At 45.0% G+C, this 22,298-nt stretch overlaps 1 protein-coding gene across 1 annotated transcript in view; it reads left to right on the plus strand.

Moving 5' to 3' along the window:
* C9H1orf185 (chromosome 9 C1orf185 homolog) overlaps positions 1 to 22,298 on the plus strand; it is a 55,199-nt gene that overhangs the window by 31,118 nt on the left and 1,783 nt on the right. The window contains exon 5 of the mRNA XM_075935958.1: positions 7,202 to 7,235. Within this exon, the coding sequence (XP_075792073.1) occupies positions 7,202 to 7,235 (34 nt within the window). The remainder of the gene's footprint in view (positions 1 to 7,201; positions 7,236 to 22,298) is intronic.

Consider the following 22,298-nt stretch of genomic DNA (forward strand, 5'->3'; position numbering starts at 1 on the left):
GTCAGAGACTGCAAGATCTACCAGTAGATCCCGATCTACTGGTTGGTGACTACTGCTATATAAGGATGTTAAATTGCGAGTAACTGACTAATCAAATAGTCGATGCATTTTGCATTGATTATTTGATTAGTCAATAAGGTGCCACCACCTTTGAAGTGTACCAACAGCCCTAGGATTATTGCTACACTTCAAAGATGAAAGCACTGTGTGGAGTCCGGGGTCAGCTGGGGACTTCCCCGCTGACCCGAAACTCCACAATGCTGCTGCTTTGAAATGCCACGGGGAGCCCGGCGTCAGACTCCTCGTGGCATTTCAAAGCGGCGGCACTGCACGGAGCTCGGTGTCAGTCCTGTGGTGCTGCCACTTTGAAATGCTACGTGCAGCCTGGGGACATCCCAGCTGGCCCCAGTCTGCACACGGCATTTCAAAGTGGCAGCGCCGCGTGGAGCCCGGGGTCTGGCCCTAGGTTCCACGTGGTGCTGCCACTTTGAAGTACCCTCTTCTCTCCCCCCATCTTGCTGCCTTTTTCTGATAGAGGCAGCAAGGGAAGGGGAAGTGACTAGTTGACTAGCCTGTCGACTATCTGATAAGCATTTGCTTATTGGATAGTCGACTAGTCCTTCACATCCCTAATTCCCTAAATAGCTAAGGGTATGTCTACACTACCCCCCTAGTTCGAACTAGGGGTGTAGTGTAGACATACCCTAAGCAAGTAGGGGAGGGGAGAGTGCAAAGATCTACATAGTCTGGAGGCAGTCAGTGAAAGTCAGAGCAATACATCTAAAGATCCCAAGTCACTTTTATCTTTAATTTCTAGACAACAGTTGTATCTCTTATGATCAAACTGAGGATTTTAATAGGAGGCACCATTTCCTGCACTATACTTCCTAGTGTGCCTCCACTATTTGTTCTTATGCCTAGAATTAAGGGTTAACTACCTTATACAGCATTTCATATTAAATGGATGTGATATCTTTTTCTCTCTTTTTTTGTTGAATTTCTTCTTAAGGAAAATGTAATAATAAAATATACTATGTCATACACTACTTATTCAGGATCAGGTTAACGTTCAGAGAACCTGGCTAAAAGATGCTGGCTGCCTGAATATAGTAAAAAAGGTTGCCAGGTGTCTAAATATACAACAGAAGTATCAGAGAAGGGGTATGTAATTGGTACTAAAGCTTTTCCATTACAAGGATATATTTTAATATATCACAATTTCCTAAGCAGAGTAACATGAATGGATGCAATTTCTAAAGCGCACTGACATGCTGCTCACAGAGGGTATGTCTGCACTACAGCACTAATTCGAACTAACTTAGTTCGAATTAGTTAATTCGAACTAAGCTAATTCGAATTAGCGCATCTAGACTTAAAAACTAGTTCGAATTAGCGTTTTGCTAATTCGAACTAGCGTGTCCACACTGAGTGGACCCTGAACTGAGGTTAAGGATGGCTGGGTGGCAACGGGTGGCTGGCTCGAGCCACCCAGCCCTCCGCCTCTTCCCGGCCATCTGGGAGCCTGCCCAGGTCCGCAAGAGGCGGGCGCCCGCCTGGTCTAGTGAAGACATCGTGCTTAAAGAGATCCGACCCCCACCCCGGACAGACAGTTCTCAGGGGTTCCCTGCTTGCAAAGCAGTCCTGGCTTGGAGTGCCCTGAGTGCCCACACTCAGCACATCACAGCACTCGGCCATCAGCCTGGCTGCACTTGCCGCAGGCTGCCATCTGGGAGGGGGTGGGGTCAGTCAAGGGGCTTCAGGAGAGCTTCCACCCCAAGGAGCTCGCAGAGCCAGCCCAGTCCTCCATCGGGGGCTCGTACCCCATTCCTCCCTCACCTCCTTCCACTTACCCCTCCCTTGCCCCCCTTCCTGATGTACAAAATAAAGGACACGTGTGTTCAAAAATAGAAACTTTCTTTATTGAACAAAACTCGGGGAGACTGGGAAAAGGAGGTGGGAGAGGGGAAGAGAGAGGGTGGGAGAGGGGAGGGCAACTAAAATGATCAGGGGTTTGGAACAGGTCCCATATGAAGAGAGGCTAAAGAGACTGGGACTTTTCAGCTTAGAAACGAGGAGACGGAGGGGGGATATGATAGAGGTCTATAAAAGCATGAGTGGTGTGGAGAGGGTGCATAAAGAAAAGTTCTTCATTAGTTCCCATAATAGAAGGACTAGAGGACACCAAAGGAAAGGAATGGGTAGCAGGCTTCAAACTAATAACAGAAAGTTCTTCTTCACAAAGCAAACAGTCAACCTGTGGAACTCCTTGTTGCAGGAGGCTGTGAAGGCTAGAACTATAACAAAGTTTAAAGAGAAGTGAGATAAAGTCATGGAGGTTGGGTCCATGGAGTGGTATTAGCCAGGGGGTAGAAATGGTGTCCCTGGCCTCTGTTTGTGGAAGGCTGGAGATGGATGGCATGAGACAAATGGCTTGGTCATTGTCTTCGGTCCATCCCCTCCAGGGTACCTAGTGTTGGCCGCTGTCGGCAGACAGGCTACTGGGCTAGATGGACCTTTGGTCTGACCCAGTACGGCCATTGTAAGCTCAGGGCTCAGGGTCGGGGGTCTCAGTGGACCACCTTGATTTTCATGCAAACCTGCTCCTGGGTGGCCAGGCTGGCAGCTATCCTGCCCTAGACGGTCACTTTCCTGTGCCTAGTGCGGAGGTCGTGGATGAGGTCCACGATGTCTGCACTAGACCAGGCGGGCGCCCGCCTCTTGCGGACCTGGGCAGGCTCCCGGGAGCCGCCAGCTTGGTTCCAGGAAGAGGCAGAGGGCTGGGTGGCAACGGGTGGATGGCTCAAGCCGTGCCAGGTGCAGGGTCTGCTGACTGGGTGCTGGCAGGCTTGCACCTGGCACGGGCACCGTAGCCAGCCCGTGCCCCTTTAAGGGCTCCGGGGCCGGGAGGGGGGCAGACGAGTTTCCCTGGTGGTGCCCAGAGTGTCCACCAGGGAAAGCTGGGGAGGGCTAGCCTCCCACTAGTTCGAATTAAGTGGCTACACAGCCCTTAATTCGAACTAGTTAATTCGAACTAGGCTTTAGTTCTCGTAGAATGAGGTTTACCTAGTTCGAATTTTGCACACTGCTAGTTCAAATTAAGTTCGAACTAGCAGTTTGCATGTGTAGCGCCTATCAAAGTTAATTCGAACTAACGTCTGTTAGTTCGAATTAACTTTGTAGTGTAGACATACCCTGAAAGTTAAAAGCATTTGCGGAAAATCATGCCAGTCTAGACGTAGCCTAAGGGTATGTCTACACAGGCACATTATTTCAAAATAACTAGCGCTATTTTGAAATAACTTTGTCTGTGTCTACACAGCAGGTGGTTATTTCAAAATAGTGTCAAAATACTGTCAAGCTGGAGGATTTCTTTCTTTGACTTCTGTAACCCTCATTATACAAGGAGTAAGGGAAGTCAGAGTAAGAGTGCTCTATTTTGAAATAACTGGTTTGTAGACACTCCCTATTATTTTGAAATAAGATATGTAATTGACATAGCTCAATTTGTATAGCTTATTTCGAATTAAGCCCTGCAGTGTAGACACACCCTAACAGGTACGTGTAGACCCTGCTGGCATACACTAAAAGTTCTCTACTTCATGGTAACGTAAGTGCCTCAAAAATCACACCTCACTAGTGTGGATTGCCAAACCCCCTATTATCAAGCTCCAATTAACATGGTGACTGGGAGCCTTCCTCAGTTCCAGCAAACTGTTTCAAATATTCCAAAATAAATATTTCAAGGTATGTCAGGACTTTGAGGGAATTTTTTTAGTGCTGTACTTAATTGGCATATATGCATCCATGAAATAAAAACTGTATTAAACTGCTAATGCAGCCTTTCAGTAGTGTCAATGGGTATTTTGTTGGTCTTTTTACATATGTACTGCAAAGTAGTGGCTACTTAATAATACTACTTTGAATCTACTATGCACCCCTAGATACGATATTTTATCTTCAAGTTCTTGCACATGTGCATTCCTGTATAGGTATTTGTGTACGCTTGTTAAGCTGCCGAAACGTTTTTCCCTTAAGTGGTATCCTTTGGGTCAATGCTAGTGCTCTTTTACACCACATGATTGTAGCGCTGGTTTAAGGCCCTGTCAACCCTTCCCTTTTTCAGTTCCTTCTTACCATCTGTTATAATTGCTGGAATCACTCATTGCTTAAGCAATCTCATCTCTCAGTATTTTTTTCTCAAGTTTTATTACAAACAATAAGCAGTGTGTTAGTCTTAGATAGTTTAAATAGTTTTAGATCAGAAGTCTCCACATTTTGAGACATGGCCCCCTAGAGGGATAAATATTCAAGGGAGCAGTCTGGACTAGCCCCCACAGGTGTTAGGTATTGAGTACCACCCACCTCCACTCTGATTCTAATTTTGTTCTGGCCCCATTATGGACTCCTGGCCCATACCATTTCTATTCCTGCTATTTCCTAATCCCAAAAGCAAAGACAAAGGGTGTTAGATCTGAGCAATCTCAACTGCTATCTCAAGAGCCTAAAGTTCCACATGGTTTCCTTGGCCTTCATCATCCCCTCACTGGAGATAGGTCTGCCACTCTTGATCTAAAGGATGCCAGATCTGGGCAACCTACAGCCTTGTCATGGGGGGACGTTCCACACGTGCTCATGTGCAGAGAACCATCATGCATCAGAAACAATGAAGCAGGCTCAAAAAGCCCTCTTTGTTCTCCTGATCCAGAGTGCTGACAGAGGGATTCTGGGCTTACCTTGCTTGTAATCTGGTGCCAACCCATGGAGGCATATGCCTTTGGCAAAAGCATCAGCACCGGCCCGACATATCTCCCTCATCACAGTGCTGATCACATGACCACTTTGGTGAGCAAGGCCACCAGTCACTGTCCCATCAACAGTGGTCACCAAGATGTTCATCTCCATCTATCATCTCCATCTATCAGGGATGGTCTAGATGGTACTGGGTCCTGCCGTGAGGACAGGGTACTGGACTTGATGACCTCTCAAGGTCCCTTTCAGTTCTAGTGTTCTATGATTCCATGATCAGGGAGATCCTCAGACACACGTCTTAGTCCCGCTTAAAATCCTAGATCCTCTCAAGCAGTGTGAGATGTAGATTTCTGGACTATCGTTACCGATCCACTGAACGCCAGTGGTCCCGGGGTTTCTGTACCGGGGACTCATCCCGATCCAAATATTTGGTTTTGAGATGCAATGATCTGCACCATTCAGAAAGGAGTCACCATTCCACCTGTTCCTAGTCATGTGCCAGTGTTCACTCAGTGTCTGATTCCAACACCAACAGGCAGTCTTTGACAGCAGGTCAAGCTCTGGCTCCAGCTGTGTTGCTGGCATTGCGTCTGCCCCCAAGGCAAGTGGTCTTGTAACACTGGAGCCTGTGGGGGTTCATGTAGCTATCTCAGCCGACCCAGCCAATGGTGGAGGGGATCTTAGTTAGGCCATTGGCCTCAGTGTCTTGACCTCCTCCAAAAGCAGAGGTCCGGCAGTCACCCCCCATGTAGGGATGTTTGCGGCTAGTCAACTAACCAATAAGCAGGAGCTTCAGAGGGGTAGCCAAGTTAGTCTGTAACAGGAAAAACTTAAAAAACAACAAATAGTCTAGTAGCACCTTAAAGACTAACAAAACATAAGCAGGAGCTTATTGATTAGAACTATCAACTAGTCACTTCCCCCCCAGATGCTGCTCTGCATTTGACAGACCAGGGAAGACAGCATGTAAAGGTGCTGGCCCATCTCTACTCTGCGGTTCTCTTTTCATTCATGAGAACTCACACATACAGCTGCCACTCTGCATTGTACAACTCAGGGAAGACAGCGCGTGAAGGTACTAGGTTAATTCAGCTCAGTGGGTCTCTTTTCATTCAGCATAATGCCCCCCCTTCCTTTTCCTTTCCCCATTGGACACAGAGCACTTTGACACATTGCTGTGGGGTTTGCTTCCATGCTTGAAAGACCTTGTAATGTAAATAAGGTGTTCATCCTGCAAATGATAACCCTAGTAGTGCTTGTTACTTTTGAGTCACTGAAGTACTCTGAAGAACCAAGAAACTACACTAGAAAACAAAGATCTGTTGTCTGCCCTTAATGGTTTTTAATGCCTGTCCCTAAACAAATTGTATGCCAGTCTCTTTTGTGGAACTCAAGTTATTTCCATGGAGGCTTAGATATTGTTTGTGAACAGGCATCTCTCCTAGCTGGGACTCAGAGTCAGACATGACAGGTTACAAATACTTGGATTCCTTTTCACAAAGGCACTCTGGTTACTGGAATTTTTCTCCAGCCAAAACTTGTTTTTCTTCTCCCCCACAACCTCTGCTCTCTAGGGCTCAAAAGGAACCCCACGCCCTTCTCCCTGCTGCCCAGTGCGGCTGCAGATCATACTTTCAGTCTCTCCGAGCCCCCACCCAGGTGGGCTGAAATGAAGATTCACTGTCCTCTACCTGCTGCATTAGCACAACTGTAGCTTACACTTCCAGTCTCCCCGCCCCCATGAGCATGTGTTGCTTATGTTCATTACATGGCCCACTTTTCTTCCCTACTGTTGGAGTTTCTGGCAGTAAAGAACTGAGGGTGAGGGGAGCTGTCAGCTCCCCTTATAACATGTCATATGGGCCCCACTCCAGGGGGTTCCAGAACCAGCCCCTGTTGATATCATTGAGGGAAAAACTTTGGGCACTGGTGAATATACACAATTAATGTAGAATGGACATGAGCAACACATCTTAAAAAACACCAGTTACAAAGAAAGGTAACTGTAGCTTTATTAAAAATGTTCAGTTATTTTAATTTCATCATTAAATGCTTTCTGCATTAATTAGTGTAAATTTATTTGTTAATTATTGTAACATTTTATGCTGTCTGTTTGTACTCCTGCTATACATTTAATAATTATCCTGTGGATTTTACAGTATGCAAACTTTAGCTTTGGAAAGCTTATTCCACCTCCCACCCCTATCCCGAATAGTTTGTACTTTGTTCAAAAACATCATCTCATCCAATGCTTCATTTGGAATCCTGTTGAATTAAAGTTTGCTGAGAAGCAAGGATTGAGAGTTGGAATATGTCTTAAGAGAAGTTACTTTTAAAAAGCATTGAAGGTGACTATTACTCTTTTTCCTATATGATAATTTTACATAATTAGCAAAATAAAATCTGTTGTAACTTGTGAGTGATTGATAACATTTTGTTTTATGTTTGACAGGACTCAAGCAAAAAGCAAACAGAGGCAGCAACAGGTACTATAACAGAGTCCAGCACACAAAAATCTGTATTGTACCATTGAAAGCCAACACAAAATACAGGAAAGTTAAAAGCCAAAATTAAATACTAACTCTCACTGGAAAATTCCATTACTAAGACATAGAAATTATAACAGAAGCCCCATAGCATAGGTTCTAAAAGTTAAAGAAAAAATATTTTAAACATGGTAATAACTTTACCTATCAGGTATTACCATCAGTAGGTGGAAATTACTGTAACTTCACTGAGGATCTAGTCACATATATTTTTTATGCTACATAGCTTTATAAATCAATACTGTTAGTTCATAAAAATTATGATAGCATTAAGAATATTAAATAGCTTCAAAATCTAGAAAGGACAGAAGCAGCCAAAAAAACCTATTTTAATGAAAAAGTACATACTAAATTAAAGAGATGAGGACAAATATTTGCTTGCTTCATTAACCAACAGAACATTCATGTTAACTATCTAAATTTTTTACAAACAGGTCAGCATATCTTTAAGTATCAGTTTGGTTATAAACCATGGCTCTAAAACTCTTCTCACACCAATTTTATAATGTAATGCTACTTCTTCAATTAAATTAGTGAGCTCATAATCAGGTCCCTTAATTTTACCAAATATGTAGTGCAATTTGATAAAAGCCAGTTACTCTACAGCATTAACAACTTAACCATCTGTTTACTTTTTGGACCAGACTAAGGGTGCGTCTACACTGCACCATTATTTTGAGATAACTAGCATTATTTCGAAATAACAATATGAGTATCTACACAGCCATTCCATTATTTCAAAATAATTTTGAAATAATTGACGGTTAAGTCTGAAATCTGTAAATCTCATTCTACAAGGAATAATGCCTATTCTGAAATAGCTATTTCGAAATAAAGCACATGTAGATGCTCCACTGCTGCTATTTTGAAATAGTCCCTCACCAAGGCCATTCTAAGTTATTCCTCCTCAGTGCCTTCTGGGGTTCTAAATTGAGATAGCACATCTACATTAGGGAAGCCTGCTTCGGACTAATTTTGAGGCTTCCCTGCATTATAGACACACTATTTTAAAATAAGCTATTTTGGAATAACTATTCCAGAATAGCTTATTTCGAAATAAGTGTGCAGTACAGACATACCCTAAGAGATGTTCTATAAATGATATTAATATACATACAGTGATTAGGCAGTGTATAGTAAATCCATGTAGAAGTACAGTTTATTCTCCAATTTCCTGACGGAGCTGCTGTGTCGGTTTCCCTCCTGAGTCTGGTGTAAGCATACACAAACAACTAGAGTTCCAAATACAGTCTCCTTTCCTGGGTTTGTTATATTAACATGCAAAATAATCTCAACATTTGTACACTGATGCTTGCAAACAGGAAGAAAAGGGAATGAATCAAGTAGGAGTCCCTCACAACAACAAACTTTTGCATGGACTAATTGTATAATTTGTCTACTATATTAAAACTAACCCAATTTTATCCTGTGTTTACAACAAAATTAATGGCAACAGTACTTTATATGGTAGTACAATTACTTTCTCAACTGTTTCTGTTTATTTTAGCAAGTAGTTGCCTTTATAGAAATCCTAAAATAGAGCAGGGAGGAGTGAAAAATCTTACTCAGCCGTTTTGGGAAAAAAAGTTGCATCGAAACTCATGAAATTGACAGTAAAATTTTATACTAAACTATAAATTTTCAGGAAATACTTTTATGTCAATACAACTTTGAGGATTGAAATGTATAGCATTTGACTTAAATCTGTAGATTACAGCTTTTGTTCAGAGCCCTCCTAATATGGATTTTTTGGTAATTCCTGTATTCTGTAACATCAATCAAACAAATGTAATCAGAGTGTTTTTTTAGTTTGAGGGATACTGTTGCATCAGCTCCATCTTGACAAGAACCAGTCTCTTTCCTTTTGGTGAATCAGCTTTTTTAGTCAAGCACATGCTGATACTGGCAACCTCCTTCTTCTATCTAAGAGAAATGGTATGTCCAGTTTCTCTCCAGAACTTCTGATGAGGTAGGGTTTTCCCTAGGAAGGAAGTTATATGCATGTTTGCACACACAACTGGAAGTTGTCAGACAGTTCCATTTTTGGGACTAAAACAATATTCTTTGCTTTGGACCTCTTCAAAGAGGGCATTAGGGAGTTCAAAGATTCCAGAAGAGGCCTTTTCAAATCCAGGGACGCCAAAGACCTCCTTCCGTATTAATGAGGACATTATGGAAATCATGAAGAATCCTGTGATAAAACTCTCTTTCCTAAAGACAGTGCAGAACTATAGGCTATCCAAATTGTGCTCTGACTCATGTTTTTTGTTCTCACTTCCTTCTCTCCTCTTGCATAAAAGCAAAATTACCCGTAATTTAGCGAATATAACCCGCGGAAGCGACAAGGAGTCCTGTGGCACCTTATAGACTAACTGAAGTGTAGGAGCATAAGCTTTTGTGGGAAAAGACCCACTTTGTCAGATGCAGGTAGTGGAAATTTCCAGAGGCAGGAATATTTCCACTACCTGCATCAGGAAATTTCCACTACCTGCATCTGACGAAGTGGGTCTTTGCCCACGAAAGCTTATGCTCCTACACTTCAGTTAGTCTATAAGGTGCCACAGGACTCCTTGTCGCTTTTGCAGATTCAGACTTACACAGCTACCCCTCTGATACATAACCCGCGGGTTATATTTGTTTTTACAGACCCCGCACCTCCTCCCCCCTGACGGGGTATACTCGGGTGCAGAGTATATAGAATTTTTTTACTCACCAGGTGGTGAGCTCTCCATTGCCTCTGGACCGGGGGGGCAGAGGGGAGGGAGAGAGAGAGTGATGCGTTCCTGGCCTCCGGCGCGCGCGCGCGCGCACACACACACACACACACCCTGGTTCCTGCGTAGCCGCAGGAAGGCGCAGAGGAGCACTCATCCCCCTGCCCTTTTCTGCAGCTGCACAGGAGCCAGGTGGTGAGCTCTCCCCCTCCCAGAGGCTGGTGGGTCCTGCTCCCCCACTCCTTTTTGCGACTGCGGAGGAACCTGTGGGATGAGCGCTCCCCCACCTGGAGGCTGGCAGCTGCTCTGGAACCTGGGGCGGTGAGTGGCTATTCCCTCCCCCCCCCCGCCCACACCGTAAATATACCCCCAGCAAATATACCTCCGGCACAGAAAAGTCTTGTATATCCCGCAGGTTATATTCTTGCACGAGGTATACAAGATTTTTTTTTCCTCAAATAGAAAAAACCGCAAGGTATATTCGGGTGAGTGTTATATTCGCTAAATTACGGTATGTCTTAGTTAAGAAGACCACTCTACCAGTGGACATGATCTCCATTGAAATTTTCTGGAACACAAAACTGAAGGTCACTTTTAGAAGAAACCACTATGATATAGTTAACAGGTGCACATTCTTCAGCTATGCTATTGCTCTTCAAGTGCCTTACCAGACTTGTTACAAATATTGAATTTGAACATGCCTCAAGACAACTATTTTCTAGTCTTGAAATTCAAGAATAACCTACACGGATGGTCATGTTCTCCTATTTACTTCTAAATAAAGTGACAGTGGGCGAGAGGGGAATGCTTAATTCTGACTCCTCAAAAAATAAAAGTTGTTTAAGGAGTCATTTGACCCCACACCGGTCTACCAAGAGTTACATTTGGCTTACTTCTGTTCTTTACAAGAGCTTTTATGTTTCATAAGATCCATCCCTAAATCCATTATTCATCCTAAATATCCAGAGGCTAACTTTGTCATTTTCTGATTTTTGACTGCTTCACTTTGAAATATTTTATTAGTTTATTTGTATGGAATTTTCTACATTTTTAAAAAATTAAAAAAGATTCCATTATATTTAACTTTTGCTAGACTGTAGTAAAATGTTTTGCATTGTAAAGTATGTATCATCAATAAGTCCTCTTCCTGTACAGTCATTTTTATATCATTGTGATGGGGTGTGCGTACTGTATACTGGCCCTGTTAGCAAGTAGTGTCTAATAGTGTCACCTGGATGCTTTTAACTGGTTTTACAGTCTGCATATGTTTCCCTATTTCAACAAACCAAGTATTGAAATGACCTGTCCTTTCTCATTACTGCATCTGTGTAATCATACACTAAGAAAGAAGTGCATCCAAGACAGTTCCTAGTTTTCAAAAACATATTTTCTACAAATTCCATGCTGTTGCTTCTGCCTAAAACAGTTTCCTCAAAGGAAAAGATATTACAGGGCTGAATAGTGTTTAGGGCCTTAATACTATACAGGCAGTCCCCGAGTTACGCGCAGTTACGAACGGGGCTTTTCTCGCCCCGGAGGACGGGAGCGGCGGGACGCCCAGATGCGCCGCGGTCCGCCGCACCCGTCCTCCGGGGCGAGAAAGGCTGCTCCCCGTCTCCCTGGTCTGCAGGGAGACGGAGAGTAAAGCCTTGGAGCACGCCCGCAGCGGGACAGCCCAGGCGCGCTTGAGCTGTCTCCTTCGGGCGTGCTCCGTGGCTTTGCTCCCCATCTCCCTGGTCTGACCAGCAGACCAGGGAGATGGGGAGCAAAGCCTCGGAGCACGCCAGCAGTGGGACAGCCGCGGCGCGCCTGGACGGTCCCGCTGCCCGCGTGCTCTGCGGCTTTGCTCCGCGTCTCCCAGGTCAGCAGACCAGGGAGACGGAGCAAAGCCGTGGAGGACTTGGGCGGTCCCGCCACCCCCGTCTCCCTGGTCTGCTGGGGGGGGGGGTGCAGCTAGTGCCCCCCCCCCCCCAGCAGACCAGACTTTTCTTGCCTACCCCTGGGGTAGAGCAGCTGGGGGCTGCCGGGTTGGTCCCGCAGCGCCGCTCCGGACCAACCCGGCAGCACCCCAGCTGCTCTGCCCCAGGCGTCCTGATTCAGCCGCTGCTGGTCAGTTTCAGCAGCGACTGAATCAGGACGCCTGGGGCAGAGCAGCTGGGGTGCTGCTGGGTTGCTCCGGTAGCGCCGAGGAGCCGCGCTACTGGAGCAACCCAGCAGCACCCCAGCTGCTCTGCCCCAGGCGTTCCCAAGTCAGCCGCTGCTGAAACTGACCAGCGGCTGACTACAGGAAGCCCGAGGCAGAGTTGCTCTGCCCCAGGCTTCCTGGAATCAGCCGCTGATCAATTTCAGCAGCAGCTGACTTGGGGACGCCTGGGTTTCTTAAGTTGAATCTGTATGTAAGTCAGAACTGGCATCCAGATTCAGCCGCGGTTGAAACTGATCAGTTTCAGCAGCGGCTGACGCCAGTTCCGACTTACATACAGATTCAACTTAAGAACAAACCTACAGTCCCTATCTTGTACGTAACCCGGGGACTGCCTGTATACACTGCACAGGAATTTGTCAACTAAATCCTAATTTGTACCTAAAAGTCACAGAAAAAGACAAAAATCCTATACCTGCTGGGATTCAAGGCTGAGAAGTAGCAGTCCCCCTAGGCAAGAGAAAAGCAACCTATTTAATAAAAAAAAAATCTACGTGTGTCTGCATGGCAATCAGTTCACATCTTCACCAGTGATTATCAAGTTGATGTTCATGATTCTACAAACAAAGGGTTGAGACAGAGTTCTGAGTCTCATAGTTCAGGAGATAATAACCTTGTTTTTGTCCTAGTTCCTACCACCTGCATAGCCCATTATTTCACATTGGGGGAGCATGTGAAGAAAGGAAATATTGATTCCTACCTGTTAATTGCATTTGTCTGAAGGACTCCACTCTGTTTTATTGCAGTGGTTTTTAAATGATTTCTGGTTCTACAGTTAGTTTTTCCAGTACTTGAAATGTTAATTGTGCTCAGGCAGTCATTGACTGGTTGTCCACAAGATGGGGCTTTTGCAATGGGAATCTTAATACCCAATCTACAGCATTCTGATTAAGGAGCTATCTGATGACATCACAGTTCACGGGAACAATCTTTTAGCCCATATTTCTGAAGCCCGTCACAGAAATATAACACCAGGAAGTGACATTCTTGTTTCTCAGATAAGAACAATGTTCTTTTATTACAGTAGTCCTTTCCATACAGTAAGGGAATTTACTTTGCCTTTCATGCATATGTAGTGCTGGTATATATTTGATTATTTGGAAAGACATTCAGATATCGAAGTGATGAGGTGAGTCTTAAGAACCTAGATCAATCCATATGTATTGCAGTTCAAATGTTATATAAAATTACCTTCTCCTTTAAGTGACTGTTCATATACACATGCCACTAATTGTCCACCTAAACCTGGGCTATGTCTATACTACCAGTTTTTTTCAAAATAAGTTATTTCGAAATAATAACTCCTGAAATAATGATTTCAAAATAAGCTTATTCCTCTTCACAAGCAGGAGTTATTTTGAAATAACAAGCCCATTATTTTTTAATTACAGGCTTGGTAGTGTGGATGCTTGCTTTGTTATTTTGAAATAAGGAGAGTTATGAAATAGGGGTAGACATGCCCCCCCCCCTTGAGCTGGCGTTTAAAGTCTTTTAGCAGTGTCCATATAGCACACATGCACCCAGAGAGTCCTTGTGCTCTGCATTATGGATATAAAAAGGCACACCATCCTATCTGCCACTCAGTCCCTCTCACCACCTCCTGGCTTCATTACAGAGAGACTCAGTCTCTTTTTAAGCAAGCTAGTTTCCAGTTGGTATTTGCAGGGCTTGACAAACCCCGGCGAGAGCCACTCTCCAGCCTCGCACTGCACATGTGCCAGACCGGCACTGCACATGCGCCGGTGAATGGGGTGCTTGGATTCAGCAGTTTGTCGAGCCCTGGGTATTTTTATTGATTTAGTAAAATTATCATAGTTTTCTAGTTGCCTGTTGTGCTATTATTTTCTTTAACTATCAGAACCAAAAATTCTTTTAAACTGTCTTGGTTTCCACCAAATATCCCAGGTACATGTACTAACCCTGGTGGGAAAGAAGCTAGACCTCCCATTGGTGGCCATTTGAAAGTCCTTTTCTAACTGGACTTCCAGTGACTGGAAAGACTGATGGACAAATCCATGAGTCTTATGCTAGGCACAGGTGTGCAGGACTCCACTGCTTATGATCTCTGAAAGCAGAACAGTTCCAATGGTAGATCACTTGCTCACCCACTTGATCACTGAGGCTACATCTACAGTACGAGTTTTCTTGGCAAAAAATATGCTAATTGGGGACTCATTTGCATGACTTGTGATCTCATTTGCATATTTTCTGCAGATCCATTTTTGTACTATGGGTTTTTGCACAAAAACAAGCAGTGTGGACATTTTCTTTTGATGCAAAACCCCCTTTTTCTGCAAGATCCTTATGCCCCAAAAAAGGAAGTATACCAATCTTGTGGGAAAAGGGGTTTTGCGCAAAAAGAAAACAGCCACACTGCTTGTTTTTGCGCAAAAACAGATCAGCAGAAAATATGCAAATGAGATAGTGACTCATGCAGATGAGTCCCTCATTAGCATATTTTTTGCCAAGAAAATTAATAGTGTAGATGTAACCTGGGTTCCAACTTCAGAACAGGCTCTAAAGTTGACTATGACAACACTTTACAGGAATAAAGAATGCACTAGAGGTAGATCCCCAACAGAGACCACAAAAAGAACTTTTCTCACACACCACCTCTTCTCCAAAATTTCACAGCCCTGTGTATTTTCTTCTAAAGCTTAACCTCACAATAGGGCTAAGGATTCATCACTGAAACAACTCTCAGATGAGCTGTTGAGAATGGTATAATCAAAAGCTCGCTCATCTAAAAGCTCAGCTCCAACAACATCAGATTCTTCAACATCGGCATTGACAAAGGTTATTCTGACACAGCAAACCATTGCAACACAGTTTGTGGCAGCAGTGGCTAGACTGGCACTGAGTGAGCTCATGGCACTGTCTTTACTGGTGAGCCTTTGGCATCATATCACACTGATGATCTTAACAGTGTCCATGAATCTCAGTGCTTTTAAGAGCTGGAATCCCCAGGTGTTAATTTTTGTGGCACCTTGGATTTCCCTGACTATGGTACCAACCTTCTCCAGGACATTACCACTCATATCTCTCTCTTTAGTTCCAGGTGATTGGGATAAGTTTACATCTCTTGACCTTTAAAATGATTACTTCCATCTATCAGTAATCTCACCAAACAGGAAATGCCTAAGATTTGTGGTAGACCAAGACTATTACTAATACCAAGTCCTTCCCTTTGGACTCTTGACTGCATCAAGGGGGTTCACAAAAGTAATAGCAGTTGTTGCAGAACATTTTAAAATACTCAGTCAAGACTCTGTGTACTCTCACTTAGATGATTGGCTAGCATGAGGAAGATTTCCTCACTAGGTGTCAGAAGCCATTTGTTGTATCTTTGATTTGTTCCAGAGTCTGGGTCTGAAAGTCAACATGAAAAGTCCAACATGATTCCTGTTTAAAGACTGTGGAGGCAAACTTTATTCTTTACCAAATCCATGGCTTATCTACTTCATGATAGATTTGAGACTCTAAATTGTCTTAACAGCTGGAATCAAATCCAAACATCACAGTAGGGGCTTGCCTCACTCTACTAGGACACACAGCATCATGCACCTTTATGACACTGCATGCCAGGAACACATTTGCTGCAAGCAGGGCTTCTTAAAGTTGGTGTGTATCTCCATTAAGCATCATCTGAGCATACCCCTCTCTTTGCCTCCATTAGTACTATCATCCCTGAAATGGAAGAGGAACTCTGTGAAAACCTATAGAGGGGTTTCCTTTTCACCACTCCTCTCACCCAAGAGGAGTCATGCCAGATGCTTCTACCTTGGGGTTGAAAGCCCCTATAGGATAGTCTTCAGTTCTGTAGCCTTTGGGCCACATGGGAAATGCACATCAGCTCATCTAGCAGCCATTTTGGCTCAACACACACCAAACTGAGGGTCAAATTTTTTTTTCAGCCATCTGTAGTTAAATTTCTATAAAGTCTAGTTAAGGTTTACCCGCCTGTTAAATAACTGATCCCACTGTCTAAATTTGGTACTGTCAGTTCTCATGGGTCCATCATTTGAATTAATTGCAATGTGTTCTTTGCAACACTTATCAATTAAAACATCATTTCTTGTTGCTCTTATTTTGGCAGGTAAGTATGAGGGATCCAAGCACAATAACTGACTTTCCTTATACAATGTTTTACCCTGATCATGTGACCAGGAAATTCACCTACCAATATTTTTTCCTAAGCCTCACACTTTCAAAGTGTAGTCCTGTGGCACCGTAGAGTAAGTCTATAGCAAATTATTTTGAAATAACTCATTTTGAAATAATAGCTCCTGAAATAACTACAGGCAGTCCCCGGGTTACGTACAAGATAGGGACTGTAGGTTTGTTCTTAAGTTGAATCTGTATGTAAGTCGGAACTGGCGTCCAGATTCAGCCGCTGCTGAAACTGATCAGTTTCAACAGCGGCTGAATCTGGACGCCAGTTCTGACTTACATACAGATTCAACTTAAGAACCCCAGGCATCCCCAAGTCAGCTGCTGCTGAAACTGATCAGCGGCTGACTCCAGGAAGCCCGGGGCAGGGGCTTCCTGTAGTCAGCCACTGGTCAGTTTCAGCAGTGGCTGACTTGGGGACGCCTGGGGCAGAGCAGCTGGGGTGCTGCTGGGTTGGTCCAGTAGCGCCGCCGCTCCTCGGCGCTACTGGACCAACCCAGCAGCACCCCAGCTGCTCTGCCCCAGGTGTCCTGATTCAGCCGCTGCTGAATCTGACCAGCAGTGGCTGAATCAGGACGCCTGGGGCAGAACAGCTGGGGTGCTGCCCGGTTGGTCCAGTAGTGCCCAGAGCGGCGCTACGGGACCAACTGGCAGCGCCCCAGCTGCTGTACCACAGGTGTCCGGAGCAAAGCCACGGAGCACGGGGGCAGCGGGACAGCCCAGACGCGCCGTGGCTGTCCTGCTGCCCTTGGGCTCCGTGGCTTTGCTCTGCTTTGCTCCCCGTCCCCCTGGTCTGCAGACCCCAGGGGAGCAAAGCGGCGGAACACGCGGGCAGCGGACAGCCCAGACGCGTCTGGGCTGTCCGCTGCCCGCGTGCTCCGCGGCTTTGCTCTGCTTTGCCCCCCCCCCGTTCCCCTGGTCTGCAGACCAGGAGGATGGGGGGGGGGCAAAGCAGAGCCAAGCTGCGGAGGACGCGGCCAGCTGACAGCTGCGTCTGGGCTGTCAGCTGACCGTGCGCTCTGCGGCTTGGCTCTGCTTGGCTCTGCTTTGCCCCCCCCCCCCCGTCCCCCTGGTCTGCAGACCAGGGGGACGGGGGACGGGCAAAGCAGAGCCAAGCCGCGGAGCGCGCGATCAGCTGACAGCCCAGATGCGTCTGGGCTGTCAGCTGGCCGGGCGCTCCGCGGCTTGGCTCTGCTTTGCCCCCCGTCCCCCGTCCCCCTGGTCTGCGGACCAGGGGGACGGGGGGGGGGGGGGAAAGCAGAGCCAAGCAGAGCCAAGCCAAGCCTCGGAGCGCGTGGGCAGCGGACAGCCCTGTCCGCTGCCCACGTGTTCCGCCGCTTTGCTTCCTCTCCCTGGTCTGCTGGAGACCAGGGAGAAGAACGGCCCCGTTCGTAACTGCGGATCCAACATAAGTCGGATCCGCGTAACTCGGGGACTGACTGTATTTCCACACTACATGGAAGCCTTGAAATTAGTCCAAGGAAATTTCCCTTAATGTGGACGTGCTACCTTGACTTAAAGTCTGAGAAAACACTGGGGCATAATTACTTTGAATGACTCTGGGGAGTAGTTATTTCAAAATAGCAGCAGTGGAGCATCCACACTACTGCTATTTTGAAATAACTATTTTGAAATTAGCATTATTCCTCATGCAAAGCAGGAATTATTATTTCAAAATAATCATCCCGTTATTTTGAAAGAACGGGCTTGGTAGTATGGACACTCCACTTGTTATTTCAAAACAACTCTCTAGTTTAGACCAGGGCTTAGAGACTAACAAAAATATATGTAGTTTCATGATACTATATGTTTTTGTTAATCTCTAGGGGTGCATCTACACATCTGGGCTTAATTTGAAATAAGCTACAGAAATTGAGCTACATCAATTGCATATCATAACTTATTTTGAAATTGGGAGCATCTACATAGCACTTCTTTCAAAATAGAACACTCTTTCTCCAGCTTCCCTTACTCCTCGTACAATGAGGGTTTCAGGAGTCAGAGTACGAAGTCCTCCAGCTTGCTGTAACTCTCTGTTACGTAGGCGTGGACTAAGTTACAGCCGGTCCCTGAGTTGCGAACGGTCAACTTACGACCGTTCACAATTACGACCAAAGCTGCCATAAATGGCGGACCCCGAGTTACAAACGTGATCCATGCTTACGAACAGCGCGGTTGCGTGTAACTCTATGGGGTCTGACTTACGAACGAACCGAGTTACGACCAATTGCTTGGTCCGTAACTGGTTTGTAAGTCAGGAAGAGGATGTATTTCAAAATAACACCAGTTATTTCAAAATAATGTTGCTGTGTAGACACACCCTAAGCCACAGGACTACTCATTTTTAAAGTTGCAGACTAATACACTATCCCGCTGAGACTTCCAAGGTGGAGGCTGTAGTTTGCATTTTAGATCATAGATATTCCCTGGCATTTTATCTGTAAAGAACAAGAACATTCTGATCATCACCTAGATTCTTCATCAGAGACAATGAAAGGCAAACCATCTAATCTCAGAAACTGTCAAAATATGTATCAGATTGTGTCGAACTTGTTATGAAGTGGCCAAGGTGGATCCCCTGGCCATCCTGAGAGTTCCTCCAGAGCTCAAGCAGCCTTAGCATCATTGAAGAATGTGTCTGTGGTGAGTGGTGTTTGCAGGTTGTTTCTCCTAATAGTAGTAGCAGTAGTCTCCAAAGGGAGGTGCATCCCTCAGGCGGCACAGAAGAACAGTAAGGGGTGCATTGGGACCTGGGGCAGCCCCCATGAGGAATAGGGAAAGAGCACCATCTAACCCCTCTCTGTCCTCAGCTCTACTCCATCCCCCAACCTTTCCCGTGGCAACAAGCTCCCAACTCCACTCCTGGCCGCTGCCCCATCCACAGCTCTGACCTCAGCCCCACTCCCAGCCATGGCTTCAGCTCTGGCACCAACTGTGGCTCTGCTCGCCACAGGCACACAGGGCACTGGAATGGGGGGGGAAGGGGGAAGGTCCCACTCTTCATCATTGACCTGTCTCTGTCCTTCTTTTCCCCAAGGTCCTACCCTCTAGCCAGGCTAGACGCTAAAGCTCAGCCCAGGTAAGAGGGGCTTAGGGAACCCAGGAAGCTATGGAAAGCTGCTGATTCTCCACCTGCCTGAGTTAGGTGGGCCCAAGAGCAGCCTTCAGCCCATGTCCTTACCCTCAAGGCAGATGGGGTTCTGCAGCTCCCCACACCTGCTAAACTGCATCTCTGGTCCCCTAGGTCCTGCCCCCAGGCCAGGCCAGGCCAGAAGCTTAGAGTGGGGTCAGGATAACAGCTGCATAGAAAGCTGTGGGAGCCACAGACTCTCAATTTGTTGTGGGTGGGTAGGCAGGGATATGGGCCCAGGTCTGTTCTTGGAGCCCCCAACCCCATGCAAGTCAAAGGGCCTAACTCCCTAGCCCAGCTCCAACTTTTGGCTTGGACAGGGGTGAGACCTCAGGGGAAGAGGTAGAGCAGAAGCAGAGCCTTGGAGTGGCTGGGACCAGGGCCATCCCCATCAGAACACAAACACATGGGGCACCATGAAATGATGACCACCAAATTAAGTGTTTGTGTGTGTGATGGAAGAAAGAATACTAAAATAGCCCTTTCCCAGTCACAAAGAATAAAAAGAGCTGTTAAATCAGCACTTTCACCCACGCATCTTTATTATTATGGCTGACCCTAAGTGTCAATATACTATATTTGTCCCACAGTGTGCTTATTGACTACCTTAGCAGTATGTGATTTGTCACAACACAGAACACGGTCTTACAGTCATTCTGAAGGAAATGGGTGCTCCCTAACAAATGAGCCTATAAATAATGAATTGTGATAGTTACAGCAGGAACAAGAACAATCCCATTTACATTGTTTAACTATAAAAATTTAGTTAAAATCAGATAGCTGAAGCATGGAAGGAAAAGATGGAACTAAACATTCTCATCAATGATGTAGATATTGGGATAGAGAGTACGCTTATTAAGTTTGCAGATGATACCAAACTGGGTGGGGTTGCAACTTCTTTGGAGGATAGGGACATAATTCAAAATGAACTTAGCAAGTTAGAGAAATGGTCAGAGATAAACAGGATGAGGTTTAATAAAGAGAAATGCAAAGTGCTCCACTTAGGAAGGAACAATCAGTTCCATACATACAAGATGGGAAGCGACTGTCTAGGAAGGAGCATGGCGGAAAGGGATCTAGGGGTCATAGTGGAGCACAAGTTGAATATGAGTCAACAGTGTGATGCTGTTGCAAAAAAAGCAAATATGATTCTAGGTTGTATCAACAGGTGTGTTGTAAGCAAACCTCGTGAAGTCATTCTGCTGCTCTACTCTGCACTAGTTAGGCCTCAGCTGGAGTACTGTGTCCAGTTCTGGGCACCACATTTCAAGAAAGATGTGGAGAAATTGGAAAGGGTACAGAGAAGAGCGACAAGAATGATTAAAGGTTTAGAGAACATGACCTATGAAGCCAGGCTTCATGAACTGGGCTTGTTTAGTTTGGAAAAAAGAAGATTAAGAGGGGACATGATAGCGGTTTTCAAATATCTAAAAGGGTGTCACAAGGAGGAAGGAGAAAATTTGTTCCTCTTGGTCACTGAGGACAGGACAAGGAGTAATGGGCTTAAAGTGCAGCAGGGGAAGTTTAGATTGGACATTAGGAAAAAATTCCTAACTGTCAGGGTGGTCAAATATTGGAATAAACTGCCAAGGGAGGTGGTGGAATCTCCCTCTCTGGAGATATTTAAGAACAGGTTAGATAGACATCTGTCAGGGATGGTGTAGACGGAGCTTGGTCCTGCCTTGAGGGCAGGGGGCTGGACTCGATGACCTCTTGAGGTCCCTTCCAGTCCTATGATTCTATGATTCTATGATTGCTAAAATACAGAAGTTATCAAAGCCTATGCCAAAAAAAACTTAGCTGAAAAAAAAACCTTGATCAAAGCATAAATATAAAAATGAACAGTAGTTTAGAAATGTAAGCAGCTTAAATGAGTCATTTGTTCATAACTTGCAATTTAGACACAGCACCCCCCAAAGCTCTTTGAAAGTCTAAACTCATTTTAAAAACAAAAAAGTTCAAAACTTCAGCTAGTCAAAGGTAAGCCAAGAAAGTATAATATATTTAGTCTCTCATAATAAACATAGCAAGGGACCTCAGATTTTCAAAAAATTATACAAAATAAATCAGCTTTTAAAAATGTCAATAAAAGTCCATTCAAATACTTTATTCAAGGTTGAAAAACTGACAGCTACTCTTTATTTATCACCGAGCATCTATGGATAGCCTTAACTTTGGTAGTTAACTCTTCAAAGGGACCTGATGCTTTCACAAATTTGAACATTTTTTCCTTAAGTGATTAATATTAAACATAAAATAAGTTAAAATAAAAACAAACCCAAAATAAACATCCTAAATCCCTTCTTCAATAATAAAGCAACTAAATAAAAATCATTTAAGAAAATTAAAAATTATAGGTATATCTATACAATACAAAAATAATACTTCTTACTTAAAATCTTTTAAAAGCTGAAAAAAGACCATCAGCTGGGTGGTTTAAAAACAAAAAACAACCTAGGATACATACAAAAGCAATATAAAACAATAAAATCCAACTATTAAACTTCTATTCAAAATAAGGATGGGAATTGTTAAAAGCACCTGTACTGGGTGATGCTTACTACTTACAGTCAACTGGTGGGCTGCACCAACTCTGTGGGGCCTGGCACGCTACAGGCAGGGACACTTCAGCCTGGTAGGATCAGTCCCCACCTCAGCCAGGGCCACCAGAGCAGCTGCCACCTGCCACATGGCCTCCAGCTCTCGCCCCAGCCGGGGCCGCACTGCCCACCACATGGCCTTCGGCTCTGACCCCAGCTGGGGCTGCCAGAGGAGCAGCCGCCGGC

The sequence above is a fragment of the Pelodiscus sinensis genome, chromosome 9 (assembly GCF_049634645.1).
Source record: "Pelodiscus sinensis isolate JC-2024 chromosome 9, ASM4963464v1, whole genome shotgun sequence".
Taxonomy (NCBI): domain Eukaryota; kingdom Metazoa; phylum Chordata; order Testudines; family Trionychidae; genus Pelodiscus; species Pelodiscus sinensis.